General features: G+C 38.6%; 2 protein-coding genes across 3 annotated transcripts in view; one reads left to right on the top strand and one right to left on the bottom strand.

The window, feature by feature from the left end:
- Positions 1–1,087: 1,087 nt before the first annotated feature.
- Positions 1,088–2,842, bottom strand: LOC134794200 (ashwin-like). Its single transcript, XM_063765942.1, has 3 exons — positions 2,671–2,842; positions 2,253–2,576; positions 1,088–1,982 (listed from the first exon to the last, which is right to left on the bottom strand). The coding sequence occupies exons 1-3, from the start codon at positions 2,743–2,745 to the stop codon at positions 1,920–1,922; spliced, it is 462 nt and encodes a 153-aa protein (XP_063622012.1). The 5' UTR covers positions 2,746–2,842; the 3' UTR covers positions 1,088–1,919.
- Positions 2,843–3,307: 465 nt separating this feature from the next.
- Positions 3,308–16,460, top strand: part of LOC134794186 (blood vessel epicardial substance-like) — a 90,304-nt gene continuing 77,151 nt past the window's right edge. For both annotated transcript variants that reach the window (XM_063765922.1, XM_063765923.1), the window contains exon 1: positions 3,308–4,173. In XM_063765922.1, the coding sequence (XP_063621992.1) occupies positions 3,697–4,173 (477 nt within the window). In that variant the 5' untranslated portion in view covers positions 3,308–3,696. The remainder of the gene's footprint in view (positions 4,174–16,460) is intronic.

A 16,460-nucleotide genomic window follows, 5' to 3' on the forward strand; every position in this document is an offset into this window, starting at 1 on the left:
ACCTTACTGTATCGTCCGATATACACCTACTCTGTCGTTAAAATCATGTGTAAAATTATAATAAGGGCGAAAAAAACTATTGATTTTGGAGTGTAGTTTTATTTAGTGGTACCGAAAATATTTTATCTGGTCTACTGTCCTCTAGCATATCCATCTGTCAACTTTACGTCAAGTTCCGCCTCCAGGGGAGAGGGAGAGAAATTAGCCGCATACTGACACAGACAGAATTCCACGCGGGCGGAACCGCGTGGAATTAGTAGTGGAGCTAGTCTCTAATATTTTTCTTGTGTAAGGGTTATTGTATGTACTGTTAGTCGTTTTATTTTCTTGAACCCCCCCCGATACTAAAACCTGGCTACGCCCGTGATTTAACTGTACAGCGAATAAAAAAATATAAATTAATTTTCGGTTACTGATGAAGTTAAAGTGACGTCACAATGTTAGTGACTCCCCCCTCCCCCATGTCACAACATGTCACATTTTCTTGACCCCTCCCTCCCCCTAAACGTGTGACGTAATTAATGGATGACCCCTTAAGAGTCGTGGAATGTATGGGGCCCAATACATTCCACGACACTTCTCTTTCCGAACAGACTCTAGTCAATTCATAAAAATAAAGGACATTATAAAAAAAAGCTTTAATTGAATACTACAGAAAGTATAGCGTGCCGTGCCTTTGTACACACAAAGTTACAGCACATGTACGTATATTTTTGAGCACCTTGGCCACTCCGATATATCTGATAGCGAATGTACAAGTCACTTAACTCTAGATGACACAGATGTAGTGCATAATTGTTTTCCATCGTATTTTCTCGGAAACGTTCGTATTTGTCATGCTACTTCAGTCAAACTCAGTACTTTTTGTACCGAGACTGACTGAAATAGCAAGATACGTTCGTACGTTTCCGAGAAAATACAAAGGAAAAACCAATTATGCACTACATATGTAGCTCCCTTTGTATTTTTTAAATTGCTGTCAGTATTTTGTACTGATATTCTTCCTATTGGTTAAAATTAATTTATGTTTTGTACTAACTAATCTAAACAGGCATTATTTACAGAAGTAATAAAAGTATAAAACTCATTGCTTAAAATACATTCAACTTTTAGTCACCAAATTGATAATTTTCATGCGTCATTATAGGTACTACTTAAAACTAAAATATACAAAGAAAGAACATACCCTCCCCCTCCACAGCCACGGGGCAGTCGGGTAAACACATAAAACCTATCACTAAGACTATAAAGCTGCAACAATAAACTTTTTTTGTTTATTATTAAAAAAAATTGTAATTGTTTAGTAAAACATTGCTTCACATAATTTTTTTTAGATTTACTTAACAGTAAAATAAGGACTATTATCATTCTTGGAAATTAGATTTGAACCCATTGAATCTTAGGAACCCTCTAAAGGTGTCATGAATTGTGCACAAAGCACATCTAATGCTTAACTATTATGATATTGAAGTTAAATTAATAAATTAATAATCATGCTTTCAAGTGAGATTAAAATTTGTTACCTTTTGTCAATGATGTTGGCATGTGTGTGATATTTTCAACATAACATTACAGTAACATTCTAGTGTTAATTAAGATATTTGTGAGACTTATGTAAAGGATTGGCCACATCTGTGCTTAACAGACATGATGTTTGTCAAAAATGCAATGCACAAGACATGTCACTGCATCCACTTCAGGGTGCTTAGCCAACATGCAATAGTTAAAACTCTGTAGTATAGTATAGTCATCTCTCTCTATCACTTTTCCATATTAGTGTGACAGTGACAGTTGCGTTTAGTTTGCTACGGGGCGTAAACAATTGGCATGTTGGCTATGCAGGTGTGGTTAATCCTCTATAGAGCTTTTATACTAAAAGTGGTGTTTCCAATTTAAAGAAGTATCTAATTGGGAAGTGTTTAGGGCCATGTGATAGGTTTCCTGTCTTTTTTTGATGGTGGACTGTCAGTTGCAGGTGTATCCTGAAACAATTCAATTTAATTCAATTCAATTGAAAGGGTAATTCAATATTTAACAGATAATGGTGCAATATGATACAATTTTTTGGCTTTTAATTACATAAAATGACCTCAGGATCTATTTTATACTAGGAAATTGTAAAATAATTCTGGTGTTAATGGCTTAGTGATGGATACAAGTATTAAATTAATTTCAAATGGTAAGTAAATATTTAACATGTTTAAGTTACCACAAGTGAAGTGAGTGAAGTGTATGAAATAAAATGTACTCACAGAGTCTACAGACATTTTCCTTTTTAAATAAGCATCTTTTTCCTTATTTTCTATTTTAATCCTTTTCATATGCCCACTTAATAAATCTGGTGGTGGTTTGATTCTATCAAAGTGATCTGAGTACACAGATTTTCTTGCGTTAAAGGCTGTATTTAGAGATACTTTCTGGGGTGCCGGCGGACTGACGGGTCGTGCTTTATTTAGCACCTTTCCTCTTCCTGAATCTCTATATCTTCTTTGACCATGGGGCACACAATACTGGTGAAAAATGTGTAACAATTCATCTCTTGCCATATTTTCTAGGTTCGGGACCCTTAAATGGCGCTAGAATTTAAAAATAGATGTTTATTAGACAAAAGGCACACCGAATGCGTAGTAACTGTAAACAAAACTAGTGGTAAACTCCACCGAAAGTTACCTCGTGAAGTACGTATATTAATTGTTCGTTGGTTAATAGTTCGGGATGTAGTAACATTTCACAAGGAATAGCCATATTCAAACGTCTTATAAACCATCGGAAAGTTTATTAATAGATATTTTTACCAAAATTCATTTTGGAGGCTTTTTAAACAACCTCACTCAGCTGATAATGACAGTGACAGGTCACATTTGGAGAGCGTGTATGCAGTTTGCTATATTAAAAAGAACATGTACTTAATAAGAGCTAAGACTTAAAGAATAATTTAAAAAATAAGCCGATCTCGCATTAAAAAATAAATAAGATACTTAATGTTAAACGTTATTTTATTTTTAATTGAAAATTAAACGCTAGGGTAAATTTTTTGGAAGGTAAGTATACGACGGCATACTTTGTAAACAGTAAGTATAGTGTTTGACGTAATTTTTTTTTAAAGCAATAACACACTACCGCACTGCACGGCGACCTTGGTGCGCGTCACCGCCACACCCATTATTATTCGATAACTAAAATTAACTTTATTATGCTCTTTCTCACAAATTCTCAACGAAAGTCTTTAAAAGAAGTAAAAAAACCAACCAACTATCGCCATAGCCATCACTGAAGTCTAGTTGGCTATGGGTATTTTATTGGTTGGCTATGGTTTCTGTTTTCTGTCAGTTCGATTCAGTGCTGTCATGTGAAGCTTTGATTGTTTGCTTTACTTATTTCTAACGTTTTTATTTTGGACTCTTGAAGAAATTTTAATTATAGATACGTTAAAATTAATTTAAACGTTATATATCATCATAGCTACATGTGTGGCGTTCCTGCGTTAACCCCTCTTCTCTCTATCAATAGTTTTAAATCTTATTTTATGTTCGCATAAATAAATCACGCGAATCGTAAATAGATCTCGATGTTTGTTTGTGAATAAAATAAGTGTTTATCAGTGCGCGAGTGAAATACAGAGCAGTCAAATGTTAATGGTTCTCGCGATAATTTCGATGTTAGAATCGGATCGGGACGTACGCGCGAGGAGGGACTATGTTGTTTATCAGTGCCTTAGCGATCGGGATGGTTACCGGCTTGCAGAATGCTACCACGGACGTTGCGGCGGTCAGTGACGTCACGGGGGCGCCGCGGCGCGAGATGGTGCTGGACGGGCCGAAGCTGGCGCCGCCGAGCCAGCTGGACAACGTGACGGTGCAGGATCGGCCGTCGATGTGGGACATGTATTTGAATCCGTGCGGTAAATGGCGGCCGATAAATCACATATTTTTCCAAGTGGCCAATGTATTTTTTCTGCTGTCGTTCTTGGCGCCTCACACGCCGACGGGACTGATATGGTTGCGCGTGGCTCTGATCCTCGGGTGCACGTTTTCTGGGATCTGGGCGTGGAGTATCGAGTGCTACCTGGACGCTGTGTTGTGGAACAGTGCATTCATAGCTATAAACTTTGTGTATTTCTCGGTGCACTTCTATTTGATGAGGCCAATCAAGTTTCACAAAGACATTGAAGAGGTAAGAAACATTCAAGTATTCCTTATTTTAATTTTATACTAATTTAATAGTGTCTCTTTAAAAATTATATTTCCTACTTATATGTATACTGCTAAACCTGAGAAAACTAATATAGATTTTATATGTGGCTACATGGGAAAACCTAAAATTGAATTTTTCCTTTATTATGAAGGTAATTTTTATGCTCTTATACAATCACAAAATTATATCTTGTTAATATCAAAATATTTTGTAAAAACAAGAAATCACATGTATTTTTTCATCCTGAAGTTTGAAATACCTTTTTAATTATTTAGTTAATATATTGTTACAGTCAAATTAAACCTCATCAGTTGTATGATACATATCTTATCAGTGAATGAGTTTACAAATGTGGTGAATTTACATGTAAACACAGGTGCATATCAAACTACTGTCAGATAACAATATCTTATCTTTGTGAAACCTTAATTTTTGCAATATATGCATGAATTTGTTTATAATTCATGCGTCCATACCACACTCTTTTTCTAACTGTGCTTTTTAGTAAGCTAAATAAAACATGACTTTACCAAGCAGTATCCATATAAATATTGTACTTGTTTATTCTGGTTTGTGAGTAATTGACTGATGGATTACATGCATTAAATTGTTTACCTTATTTAATTACAATACAAGTAAGGTACAAAATCGAATGTATAAAATTCGTCTACCTCAAGATAGAAGTAATTTACCTATACTTGCATCAATAAGACTGATATGGAAGCGAAAAGTACGACCTCAGAGCAATTTGACAAGAATCACAAAAGTATTAGTCATTAGTATTGATAGGATTCCTCGAGGAGCTGGGCTGGCAGGACTAGCCCACCCCCTATCACGCAAAATAGGCGCCAGTCGTTTGCGGAAAATCGCCCTTACTACAATACAATACAATACAATAGTAGTCATTAGACAAAAGTACCAAAGGTCACTGGACTATGAACTCTTATCAGTACACCTACATCGTTACTCTGCCAATTGTTTATGGACATTGCATGCCAAATTACCTTATGCACAGTGATTGCTTGTGTATGTTTAGTAATGTCATATGTCATGCTTGTGATTTGTCGAGACTCGCGTAGGTACCTAACTATGATTTAATGTGATTAGCCGGGTCCACACAGAGCGAGCATACGCGCGAGGCAAATTCCTCGCGCACAAAACGGCCAGTGTAGACGTGCCTCGCGCGCGCCGCCTCGGCCGAGGCACGTCTACACTGGCCGTTATGTGCGCGAGGAAATTGCCTCGCGCGTATGCTCGCTCTGTGTGGACCCGGCTCTTAGAAAAACTATTTTCGCCAACGCCAAACAGGTAAATGATGTAGCCAAACCAACTATCGTGTTAGCGTATCTACGCGCTAGCACCCGAGTGACGAAGATTTGGGTAAATCGATGGGAAACGATATTTTCCCATCAATTTACCCAAATGATCATTTCAGCGACTTTTTGGCTCCTTTCCTTCTCTACTAGTGTTTGGTCTAGTGTCTAGAGCTAGAGCGTTGAACGTAAAAGCTGTCTCTTCTATATATATGAATCATAATTTTCCATAAAGAATGGGTTCTACTTAAAAATATATTTTCTTCGTATTTCACGTGAAATCCACAACATTATTCAATCCCATTGCCCACTAAACCACTACTTCTACAAGTCCACTTCACTTTATCTCCAATACGTCTGGTTCTGTCACAGAGCTACGGCTCCAGAATGAATCATGTTTTCGGAAAGCGACAGACGGAGCACGTGCTCCCGCGAGTGTGGAGCGAGTTAATGGCGAATTAGGTATTCAATAACAGCGCTGGTTCTAGATTTACGTCATTACGTCCACTTGGGGAAAGGGGGATGAAAGAGGATTTATAGAAGTTTAAGTACTTCAAGTTATAGTTGTCTAGCCCTGGAGTGCCACTTTCAGATATTGTTGAGCTTGAGCTCTCGCATGCATGTAGCAAACACGAGGCTCTCCACTGTTTGGTCCCAACGTGTACTTGGTTTCATCGGCCATCTGAGCAGGACAGGGCCAGATAGCCTGGAGAAGCTCATTATTACTGGCCGCATGGCAAGGAAGCGTAGGGATGGACGTATGGCCACGCGTTGGGCGGACAGAATAACGTCAGAGACAAACGCCACATTGCAGGCTAGCATACACTGGGCGTAAGACAGAGCGGCTTGGAGAGCACTGGTGAAAAGTGTCCACATTCGTCATGTCGCTCAGTCATGAGGATACGACAAGGAAGAGAAGCAAACATTGTGACACATAAGGAGACTGCCTAGTTCGAACAAGGCCTCGTTTCCTCGGACTGGAAGGACTTATTGTGTACCCTTTAAACCTACATACTTCTTTAGGATGGAACTGAGAAAATGCTACTTTACTGGGGAAAAGTACGATTTATAAAAGACCTAGGTTGGTCATCGATTTGTACATAATTTAGGATCAATCCTTAATAAATTGCCACGTACTACGAGTATTATAAACTATTAGTCCCGGCTAAATCGGCTAAAAAAATTGTTTAAAAGAAAAAACAATCATGAAAACACTGCGTTGAAAACCCGCAGATTTTTAAGTCCCGATCAAATAAAAAAATGGCCGAGTGAAACCTACAATGCGTAAAGGAAACTAGTGGCCAACTACAACTGTAGAGAGTAACTTTTTACTGAAGTTTGTAAGAGATGTCGCCGAGGCGGTAAAAGTTAGACTGCCCTTTGAGAATAAACCGATGCCGCTTTCATCTGATAAAATTCTTGGTGACTTATCATTTCAGTAACACTCTTCGTTGGTAATGGTTGTGTGGCATTGTAAGTTTCTACTTTTATTGGTGTCCTAGAAATCAGAATCTAATCTTTCATTGTATAGGTATAATAATTAAGAATAAGAATTTGACGAGTGCTGTGAGGAAACTGAACTAAATTATAACCTGGACAGGAGCGTTCGAACCATACTTTTGATGTCATCCAACCATACGTTTAGCGTTCTTTAATATTATTTAAATGTTATTTCAAAAAACGGTATTTCACTATAAAACACAAATAAAATAAAGTGCAAAACAGGGAGTCTATATGTGAAACGAAATGTGTATGTATGCTTATTATCAGAGAAGGAAATCCGAAAGTTAGGAACTTTCGGATTGTAATATGTATTCTAAGATGTCGATTCAAGTGAATATTTAAGTCTTTCCGTTTCGAATTACCACAATCCTATTTCGTTTGTGAAATGGTTACTAATAGGTACATATGTAGCCTTCAGTGGCAAAACGCGCCTATCTCTAACCAGGAAATACGTCGGGTTACAGCATCAATAATTCCATGGACCGAATGATGTTGTAAATACGCAAACCCTCGATAAAGTTAGTTGAATTTATCCGTTAACCAGGGGATAAACAGGCGGTAATAGTTTGGGAGTGTAATGTGTGGGGCAATCTGTAAGTTACTCGTTTGGCCCCGTTCCCTTTCGTTCTTTATTTCGCTAACAACATCTGGGAAGAGAAACATTTGGATGCATACTAGGAGTTTCGACAGTAGGTACATATAAACAGGCGTAGTCCTTTTTAAAATGTATTGTAATTAAAATACTTACACATCCTGACGTTTTGAGGTCATTCCAGCATTCGTGTTTGCAGGGCATAGGATGTCAAACCTGAAACCATGTTCTATTTACATATCGCTGTCAACGCCATTGTGGGATTCAGTCTGTCGTTCAAGGAGCATAGCTTATGACTGTGTCATGTCCATCCACCTGAATCTCCACATAAATAAATTATTTATATCATAATGGGAGATATTAGAATAGGCGACCTTTTTGGTACACTGTTTGGTAGAGAATCACTGTTTCAAGCCAGGCAACGTGTGGCGTGTAGTGTTGAAGAAGTTCACGGTTCCTTCTCAAGCTTACTGTCTTACAATATTTCAAAGGCTATTAATAACCGCTATTATCCTCTCACTCGGCCCATCAACCACTCGATATGGAAACCCAATGCATCACAAGCAGGCTCTCAAGGCGACAGCATTCTGTAATGCTCCTGATATCGATCCTACTACTAATTGGTTTTTTATCTAATCCTTTATCGGTCTTCTACAAATTGGGTGTTAACTCGTTTTAAATTTATGTTTATGCCTTGTCGACGTCTAATAATAAATTAATCATTGCTTCCTTTATAAGTTGCTGTTCTGAATAAGATTAAGTACATATTTAGACAGGTTTACTGGCTTACTGGTCTAGTTTCTTGCTCTGTTACAACTTCTTACGCAATCTGGCTTGAGCTTGACATTTATAATGCAATTCACGTCTATAATTCATACTAAGTATTGTACTACTGGTTTGTATACGATGTAATAATAAAAGGAATAAGTTATTATCTGATTTATTACTCTAAGAAACTTGTAAAATATCTAATTCAGCAATAGTTTCCTATTTTCTTTAATGTTGTAACACACGGCGCCATAAGGTACCTTTTGCCGTGGAACGTCACATATCTTTACTATTTCATATCTAGTGAATCTCTAATTCATTTCCCGAATCGCGGCGCCAGCCGCCATACCTTTTGCCGTGGAATGTCACATATCTTTACTATTTCATATCTAGTGAATCTCAAATTCATTTCCCGAATCGAGCCGACAGTTTAAGCTTGCAAACTCCTTAAAGTTGAAGCTGTAAACTCTTTATGAAAAAAATTACCACCAACCTAACAAACTTGAAAAGTTAAGGAAAGCCACGAACCTCCTCGGAACGATGTTTTACTGTTTTTCTTAGTTTTACCTTAGTTTTCTTTAGCTTTCACACTTTTAGAGCAGAATTTTCGCTACCCCGTTGCATGTTCCAAACCCGCGAGCACCTCACGGCATTTGCACGAGTTAAAAACTGCTATTTCCCCACTTAGACAGATTGCTTGGGCTTCTAAAAATAGGCCGGTTTGTGGCGTTTGGTTTTTCGATATTGATTGCACTTGCCGCCACTCACTTGATTTCAAGTGCAATGTAAACCCCTCTACGGGATGTGCCGGGGTTAAAGGGGTAGGTTATTAACCCTTGCTGTGAGAAGAGGGGTGTATCATGCTACCAGCATTTTTAACTTCTCAATTGAATGGTTGGGGTATTGAGGCTAGCATAGCCCAAGCCCACTCGTGCATGAGAGGAGGCCTGTGCCCAGCAGTGGGACGTATATAGGCTGATATAATTGAGCCATTGGTCTGTGTTTGTTGAAGGCATATGCATACTTATACAATGAATATAACTATACATATATGTTAATGTATGCAACCTGAAACGCTGTCGCTGTCCATTGCAGCTGTGACATGATTTATGATCGACATTAATTACGTCTTCAGTTTAAACATTTATCAACATCTTAGGTACAGTCGACGTTTAAGATATGTTTACATTCTTGCTCTTTACTCCTTAAACTTAAAGTAAACATATCTTATTAAGCGTCCTTATGGTATCATAAAGAGCTAACATACAGTTCAGAATTGTTTATTAAGGAAACAAACGACGTATTTGTTTGAATTATGAAAACTAACTGTACGATTCCCACCTAGGGTTACCAGACCCAAATTTGGGATTTTCTGACATAATTCCTGATTTGCGAATATTTTTCCTGACGCTCATATGCCGTAAGTTTTATCTATGTATGATTGATACATTGTTTAAATTTGATTTGTTAGATTTATATAAGTAAATTTGAATAATTTTTAGGTACATAATAGGAAAGTCTGTTAATTCATTAAAATTCCAGACATTTTCGTATTTCGGCCGCATTCCTGACAAACGGTCAAAATTCCTGACATGTCAGGAAAATTCCTGATATCTGGTAACCCTATTCCCACCGAACGGGCGGAGTCAGCGCATTTCACATTTGTACGGCCGCAAGCCGATCGGCTTCCTCGCGGACGCGGTCGGCTCCGGACGGATTCCATCGCGTCTGCCATACATAATGTATAGACACATTGAAAATGCGCTCCGGCGCGGCCCGAATATAGCCGGTCGGTGGGAATCGTACATTAATGTCTTTCGAGCCCCCGGGGTAACCCTGCAAATAAATAAAAATGGTGACGTAACGTAACACAAGAATTTGCGGGATTTTATTTCGAATAGAAAACGAAAACGTTCAGAAAAAGGAAGGCCACGTTGAAAAGCTTTGCTGTAAATAATAGTTTATTCATTTAAAGGCGTCATAAGCCTACACTTGGCAGCCTGCAATCCTTTCTGATCGGGTTAGTGGGGCACAGGGGTGAATGCTCCCAAACGTCACACTCGCAGAGAATCGCGTCACCTATTTATACGATTACGCAGGCTGCACAGTAAAAAGTAGTTTACAGCAATTTAAAAAAAACACAACACGAAGGCTTTGCAAATAAGATTGCTGCAGATATATGCACGCTTCGTATTGCGAGATATTATAGCAAGAAACAAAGCAAGTGACTGTTACAACTGTGGATATAGTCACTCATAGTAGATACTGCAGGCCTATTTTGAATGGCTACATTCACGTGACAAAATATCCGTTACTTTTTAACATAGCGCGAATCAAAAGAGACTTGAAGAAACTGTCATATAGGAACCATCATTACGCGAGAGATATAAAATGTCTAAAGCAAACAAGCAATCACTATAAAATCTACATCTTTTCCCTATTAAACGTAACAGGATACTCCCATCAGACCGGACTATATTGTCCGCATCAATTTGCCCATAAACCGCACAAGCACTTCTTTCCTTAAAGGCATCAAAGCTATTAAACTGCATCTAGCTTAGAGCTCGTTCTGTGATAGACAGCTGGAAGTGGTCATCGCAACACTTATACAACTAGGAAATAATCAAAGATACCCTAGTATTAAAGTGGTTGTTTTAAATTACATTAATTTTCTATATAATAGCATACTTGTTTTGAAATACTTTTACAGCTACACTGAGGAATGAACAGACGCCCGCGAAATTTCCGGTACGATACGATCTTCAAATTTTCGAGAAAAGTGCGTATTCCCATCACAATTGTGCAAACTTTTGTATGGGACTGACGTTTATCCGACATGGCTATTTGTACGTTACGTACAAATCATGTAGATATAGCCATACATTTGACGTGCCCCTCCCCCGCAAAAATCGGCAGAATGTTTTGTACAGAAAATGACCCACAGGCGTCTCCAGTTACTAAATGCTCTAAGTTCCTAACCCCAACACGTGCAATTGATAGATATTTTTGAATGTTTGATTCATCCTCTGTTTATGTAAAAACCTAAAAACACATACAATTTGGACTCTAAAAATAGATATGTATGAGCAGCACGCCTGCTCAGGTCGTTATTTCAATTCCTCTTCAACCACAATAGACAAAATTTCAGCCCAGACAATCTAAAGTTAGGATGTTTCCGCGACCTCGTCGCACAGTTGTGCTTTTCTAGCTTGTTCTGTTCCTTCTTGTTATCTGCAAACAATTCTATGGCTGCATGTTTACTTTCACGTGTCTTGTAAACACAATTCTATGGCTGCACGATGAGTTTCAGACTTATTAGATCTTAGCTAATTACTATAATTAGGCCAACAACTGGACTCAATTGATTTTCTAGAGACCTTTGTTTTTCTTAGACCCAGCTAAGTTGGCAGCGATTTTGATAGCCCAGACCGTGAAAGTATTTTCTTAAACGTCAAATGTCTATGAAATTATGACGTTTAAATAACACTTGCACTGTCTGAGCTATCAAAATCTTCTTATTTTTGCTTTCCTTTTTTGCAAGCATGACATCTGACTGACAATGTGTGTGAAGTGTGAAAAATGTGCAAACTGACAATGACATTTGTTTTCGAATATTTCTCCAATCTTACCGCAAGAAGCTAGTAGGTAAACAAATTCCAAATATCCCAATCGTAACAAGGCCTAAGGTGTTTGCGGGTAAAACTATCGATTTTATGCAAAGGCGATGCACGCCGATGCCAATATCGTCTGTTGGTCTCGTTCCGTGGATATTGTAATTGGGATCATTCGACTTGGCTCTCAACCAGTGTCGTATGGAAATGGAATGTCTATCACAACGGGGACCTTTATGAATTAATAAACTAATTTTAGGAATAAATATTGGTCTCGTTCCGTGGATATTGTAATTGGGATCATCCGACTTGGCTCTCAACCAGTGTCGTATGGAAATGGAATGTCTATCACAACGGGGACCTTCACCGAAAAAAATAATTTTCTACAATACTACCAGAACGTATAGTAATTAAAAATATAGTTATACCTACTAAAATCCGGTAGTAATAACAAAAAATGTTGTATCGTGTAAAACTTGTTTTTTAAACATCACTGTTTAATTCTAGTTAAATGCAATTTAGTACTGCTTACAATTTCGTTGTATATGTAAAGATGCAAGTGTTGTAAATATTAAACGTTTGTCTCGTTTAATATATGCATCGTAACACTAACTATTGATATGTAAAAATAAAGATACGAGTGTACACGTTACAAGTTATTATGTTGTGGTTACTATAATGCATTGTAGTCTGAACGAATCAAACAGTTGTGCCAACACCACGGTGTATGCGCGGGTGGCGGGGGGCGGAGAAAGGAATTGCGCAATTCACAGAACGGCAGCCATTACGCCAGCGTCTTACGTTCCGGCCGGTCGATGTTTTATTTACGTAGATCCTGTCCATAATTTTATTGTAAACTAGTACAAGTGTATAGTATAAGTGCGTGTTGTTTGCGTGTTGCTGACACAGTGAAATGTGCGGGCTCCGATTAAGGAAAAGTCCTCCCGCACCGATGTGGATAAGGAGGGATTCAAACTGGTGGAAAGGAAACGCAAGGCGCGCAGGGCGCCTCGTAAAACTCTGTGTGGCACTGCGGAGCCGGTTAATTCTGGCCTACGAGTTGCGACACCGAGTAAGGCGCTCTACGTGTCTCGCCTGCATTACTCCGCCGGGGCCGACGAGGTGGTGGAGTACGTCCGCCGGAAGACTGGCTACACGCTGAGGGTGCACCAGCTACAGTCGCGTCACTATGTGCACTTCAGTTCATTTGTAGTGCGCGTGCCGCGGCCTCTGCAGGACACCATCGCAAGTGCGGACTTCTGGCCGAAGGGTGTGGTGTTTCGGCGGTTCCGGGGCAACCTGCCGAATCCTACGCCGAGTCAGACGACGCTACGGAGCCACGCTGTTACGTCGTCGCCCAAATCCAATGTTTAATTTGTATGTCATTTTTGTGTCTATTGTTTTCTTTGTGGAGACAAAATGTTTTTTTCTTTTGTAGTGTCACAGTGCCTTGGTTTTACTGTAATGCTGTATTACTTATTTGATCAATAAAATAAAAAAAAATAAGTGTGTAAAACTTGTCTGTATTTACTAGAAGAGCAGTGTACTGGTTATATATTGTTCACGTAACCAGAACCCACTGTGCTGAAGGGACTTCTAAACGGGCCATATGTTCACTGCAATATGTGGCCGGCAACTATTAGTGTCCCTCTCTAACATGTGAGTAAGAGGACACCAATAGTTGCCGGCCACATATTGCAGTGAACATATGGCTCGCTTAGAAGCCCCATTAGCACAGTGCGTTCTGGTAACGTGAACAATATAAAACCAGTACACCGCACAAATCGTTCAGGTACATATACTGAATACCTTGTTATAACAACAGGACAGGAACGTATATGTTACTGTATTATTTAGTAACCATTAACAGACCGGCTAGTTGGGTTTACTAAAAGTCTTATACCCACTACTATACACTTCATAGAATTAACAAATTTAATTTAACAAGAATGGTCTGGTTATGTTTACAAAGTGTCCTGTCGTCACATATACAACAAGACAATATAGTATGGCTAACCAGATTCTGGTTACCAGTACCAGGTTTTTTTTTCAGTGTTTATGAATTAATAAACTAATTTTAGGAATAAATATTCCAGAGCGTGCAGGTTTGCGCTTTTTCTAAAACATTTTTAGAAGGTGAGACTTTTAGTTGTCAAATCTACATTGACAGGCTAGTTCAAAGCTAGGAATCTGTCTTTATCGGGAATCAGGGCTACAACAGGGACCCCTTTTCCTGCCATCAATTTCTCTTTATTATTTGGAGGAAGATTCAAACTGCATATTATTCTTCTTCCGGCCTTGTCCCATTTCTCATTGCGGTCGACTTTCCTAATCCTCCTTCTCCAGAGATATCGTTTCTGGGTCGTCGCTGGATCTAAATTGTTATTGAAGAGATTCTTTTTAATAACTGACATCCATGTACACACACACATTCAAACTGCATATTAGCATCGACATTAGTAGGTATGGTTAAATTGTGTTTTTTCAAGCGCACCCATTTATTTTTACGTACCTAACCCAGAAGTGCTAATGACTACAGATTGGAAACTGTCCCATTTTAGTAATCTATGGTTTCAGCCTTCTCTAGAGCGGGGTTCCTTGCACTCTACGCTGTTGCGCCCTGAAGCAAGTTGCCTGCCCTAGATCCGCCACTTACAAGCTCACATCTGATTGAACTATATACTATCAAATAGAATCGGACCACGCTAAGCTTTCATGCCAAGTGATACGTCAAGTATCGCGCTGCTGTGGGATAGGTAATATGCATCCATTGTCATTACAAAGTCGGTGCAAGCTAAGCCTGATCGGAGGCTAATAGATAATTAATTTATTAAGACTTAATTGGGAGCCAATAATAAAAAAAAATTGCAATTCCTCAACCAACTTGTGAATTGCAAAGTTTATCCTCTACAAGTCTACATATGTAAAGAAATGAGAAATCTCCATTAGCCTAATCATTTTTTCGAGTCTGAGATCAAAAAGTCAAAGTTCACAGTAAATGTTAATATGTACCTTAAAGGCGCGAATGTGAATTTTACGTGCACAGCGGGCTGCGAGTCGATAAAATAAGATTGATGGCGTGCGTTTACCAGCTTCCTTGTAACTATCTCACCATTTGCGGCACTTGCCCGTTAACTGATGTGGACTACTTATTCATCCGTAGATGGGTATTGCTGTATTTGGTTTATGATTTTAATAAAACCGGCCTTGAACCGTCCAAATATCGTACTTGCCTCGTCCAAAATTAGTAAACGCGATCCGTCTTAGTATTTGCATTTCCATGAAATTGGTATTTTGAGCAATTCACAATAACTAGGCTTAAATAAAAACCCAATGTATCTAAAATAGCATTCGGGAAGATTAAAGTAATTTAACAAAGATTAATTGGATTCTATCTTCGGCGTCAGATTATTGAAACTTAGGTATAAGCATTAAGCAGCCATCTTTCAACAGCTTTAGCGTACTTAGCTCTGGTTTTACCTGCTTCTCGTCCAGTTAACTGAAAATAAACCTAGTTTAACGCGAAATAAAGTATACTTTTCAAAAAGGGGCATAAGCAGTCGATTTTAACGTCGAAAGGTGTGAATCACCTGCAAATGCGAATCCTTACCTCAACCTCACAGCCACTTCACGGGGTTTTTTCATCGTCTAAATTTACCGACGGCCGGAGGGTTCGAGTTTTTTCTTTTACCTGCTCGTGTATTTTTAATACCTGTGCAAAGTTTATCGCACGTCACGGCGTCATTTTACAGCTTATAACCCTTTAAAAGCAACCTTGTCGCTCTCCCCACAGGGAGTTAGTCGCCAACGCAATTACTCTTGGCGCCTCGACCCCCTTTGCTCGGGGTAAAGGCTACCTGCTAAATACTAGTTAACTTACAGAAACGCGTATCGTCTTTCTGTTTTGTATTGAAATTGAACTTTATCTCGATCAGAACTAGGGGACTTTTGAATTTGTATTATTGAAAAAGATACATGTTGTTTGTAGTGATACTAGTGATGCCTTCAGGCGACTATGCACGTCTGATCCGGGTCATTGGACAGAAAACATGATCATCAATATCAAAGAGAATTTGAAATAGAGAAACATTGTCAAAGTAAATTATGTAGTCAGTACATTTACTGCCATCTTTCGATACAAATGATTAACACTTTTAGAACACCATTTGACTTCGATCCTTATTTTTTTACTGATACGTGTTAAATTTGTTAACTCAGTTAACTGTCAAAAAGTATCGCCAAATACTCGAGAGTAGGCCAAAGGTATGGCGCCATCGCTCGAAAAGACATGGCCTATCGTATTGACAATATTCCTCTAGTCTAAATTCTCTGTGTCAGTATCAACACATAATATCTACATATTTTGTTTCTCACATTAACAAGTCATCGGAGCGTAAATGTGCCTTTTCACGTTGGCTCTTTTTGAAGATAATATGTTAAATAAAAACCTCATTAACAAGGGCATTATATTTCGCCGCG

This window comes from Cydia splendana, chromosome 10 (genome assembly GCF_910591565.1).
Source record: "Cydia splendana chromosome 10, ilCydSple1.2, whole genome shotgun sequence".
Classification (NCBI taxonomy): domain Eukaryota; kingdom Metazoa; phylum Arthropoda; class Insecta; order Lepidoptera; family Tortricidae; genus Cydia; species Cydia splendana.

What these genes read in the sequence shown, in the direction of transcription:
- LOC134794200 (XM_063765942.1), bottom strand. Translation starts at nt 2,745, where the DNA reads ATGGCTATTCCTTGTGAAATGTTACTACATCCCGAACTATTAACCAAC. An exon ending in TAATATACGTACTTCACGAG is followed by an intron (nt 2,577 to 2,670) that starts GTAACTTTCGGT and finishes TTTAAATTCTAG; the next exon opens with CGCCATTTAAGGGTCCCGAA. An exon ending in GGAAAATGTCTGTAGACTCT is followed by an intron (nt 1,983 to 2,252) that starts GTGAGTACATTT and finishes GAATTGTTTCAG; the next exon opens with GATACACCTGCAACTGACAG.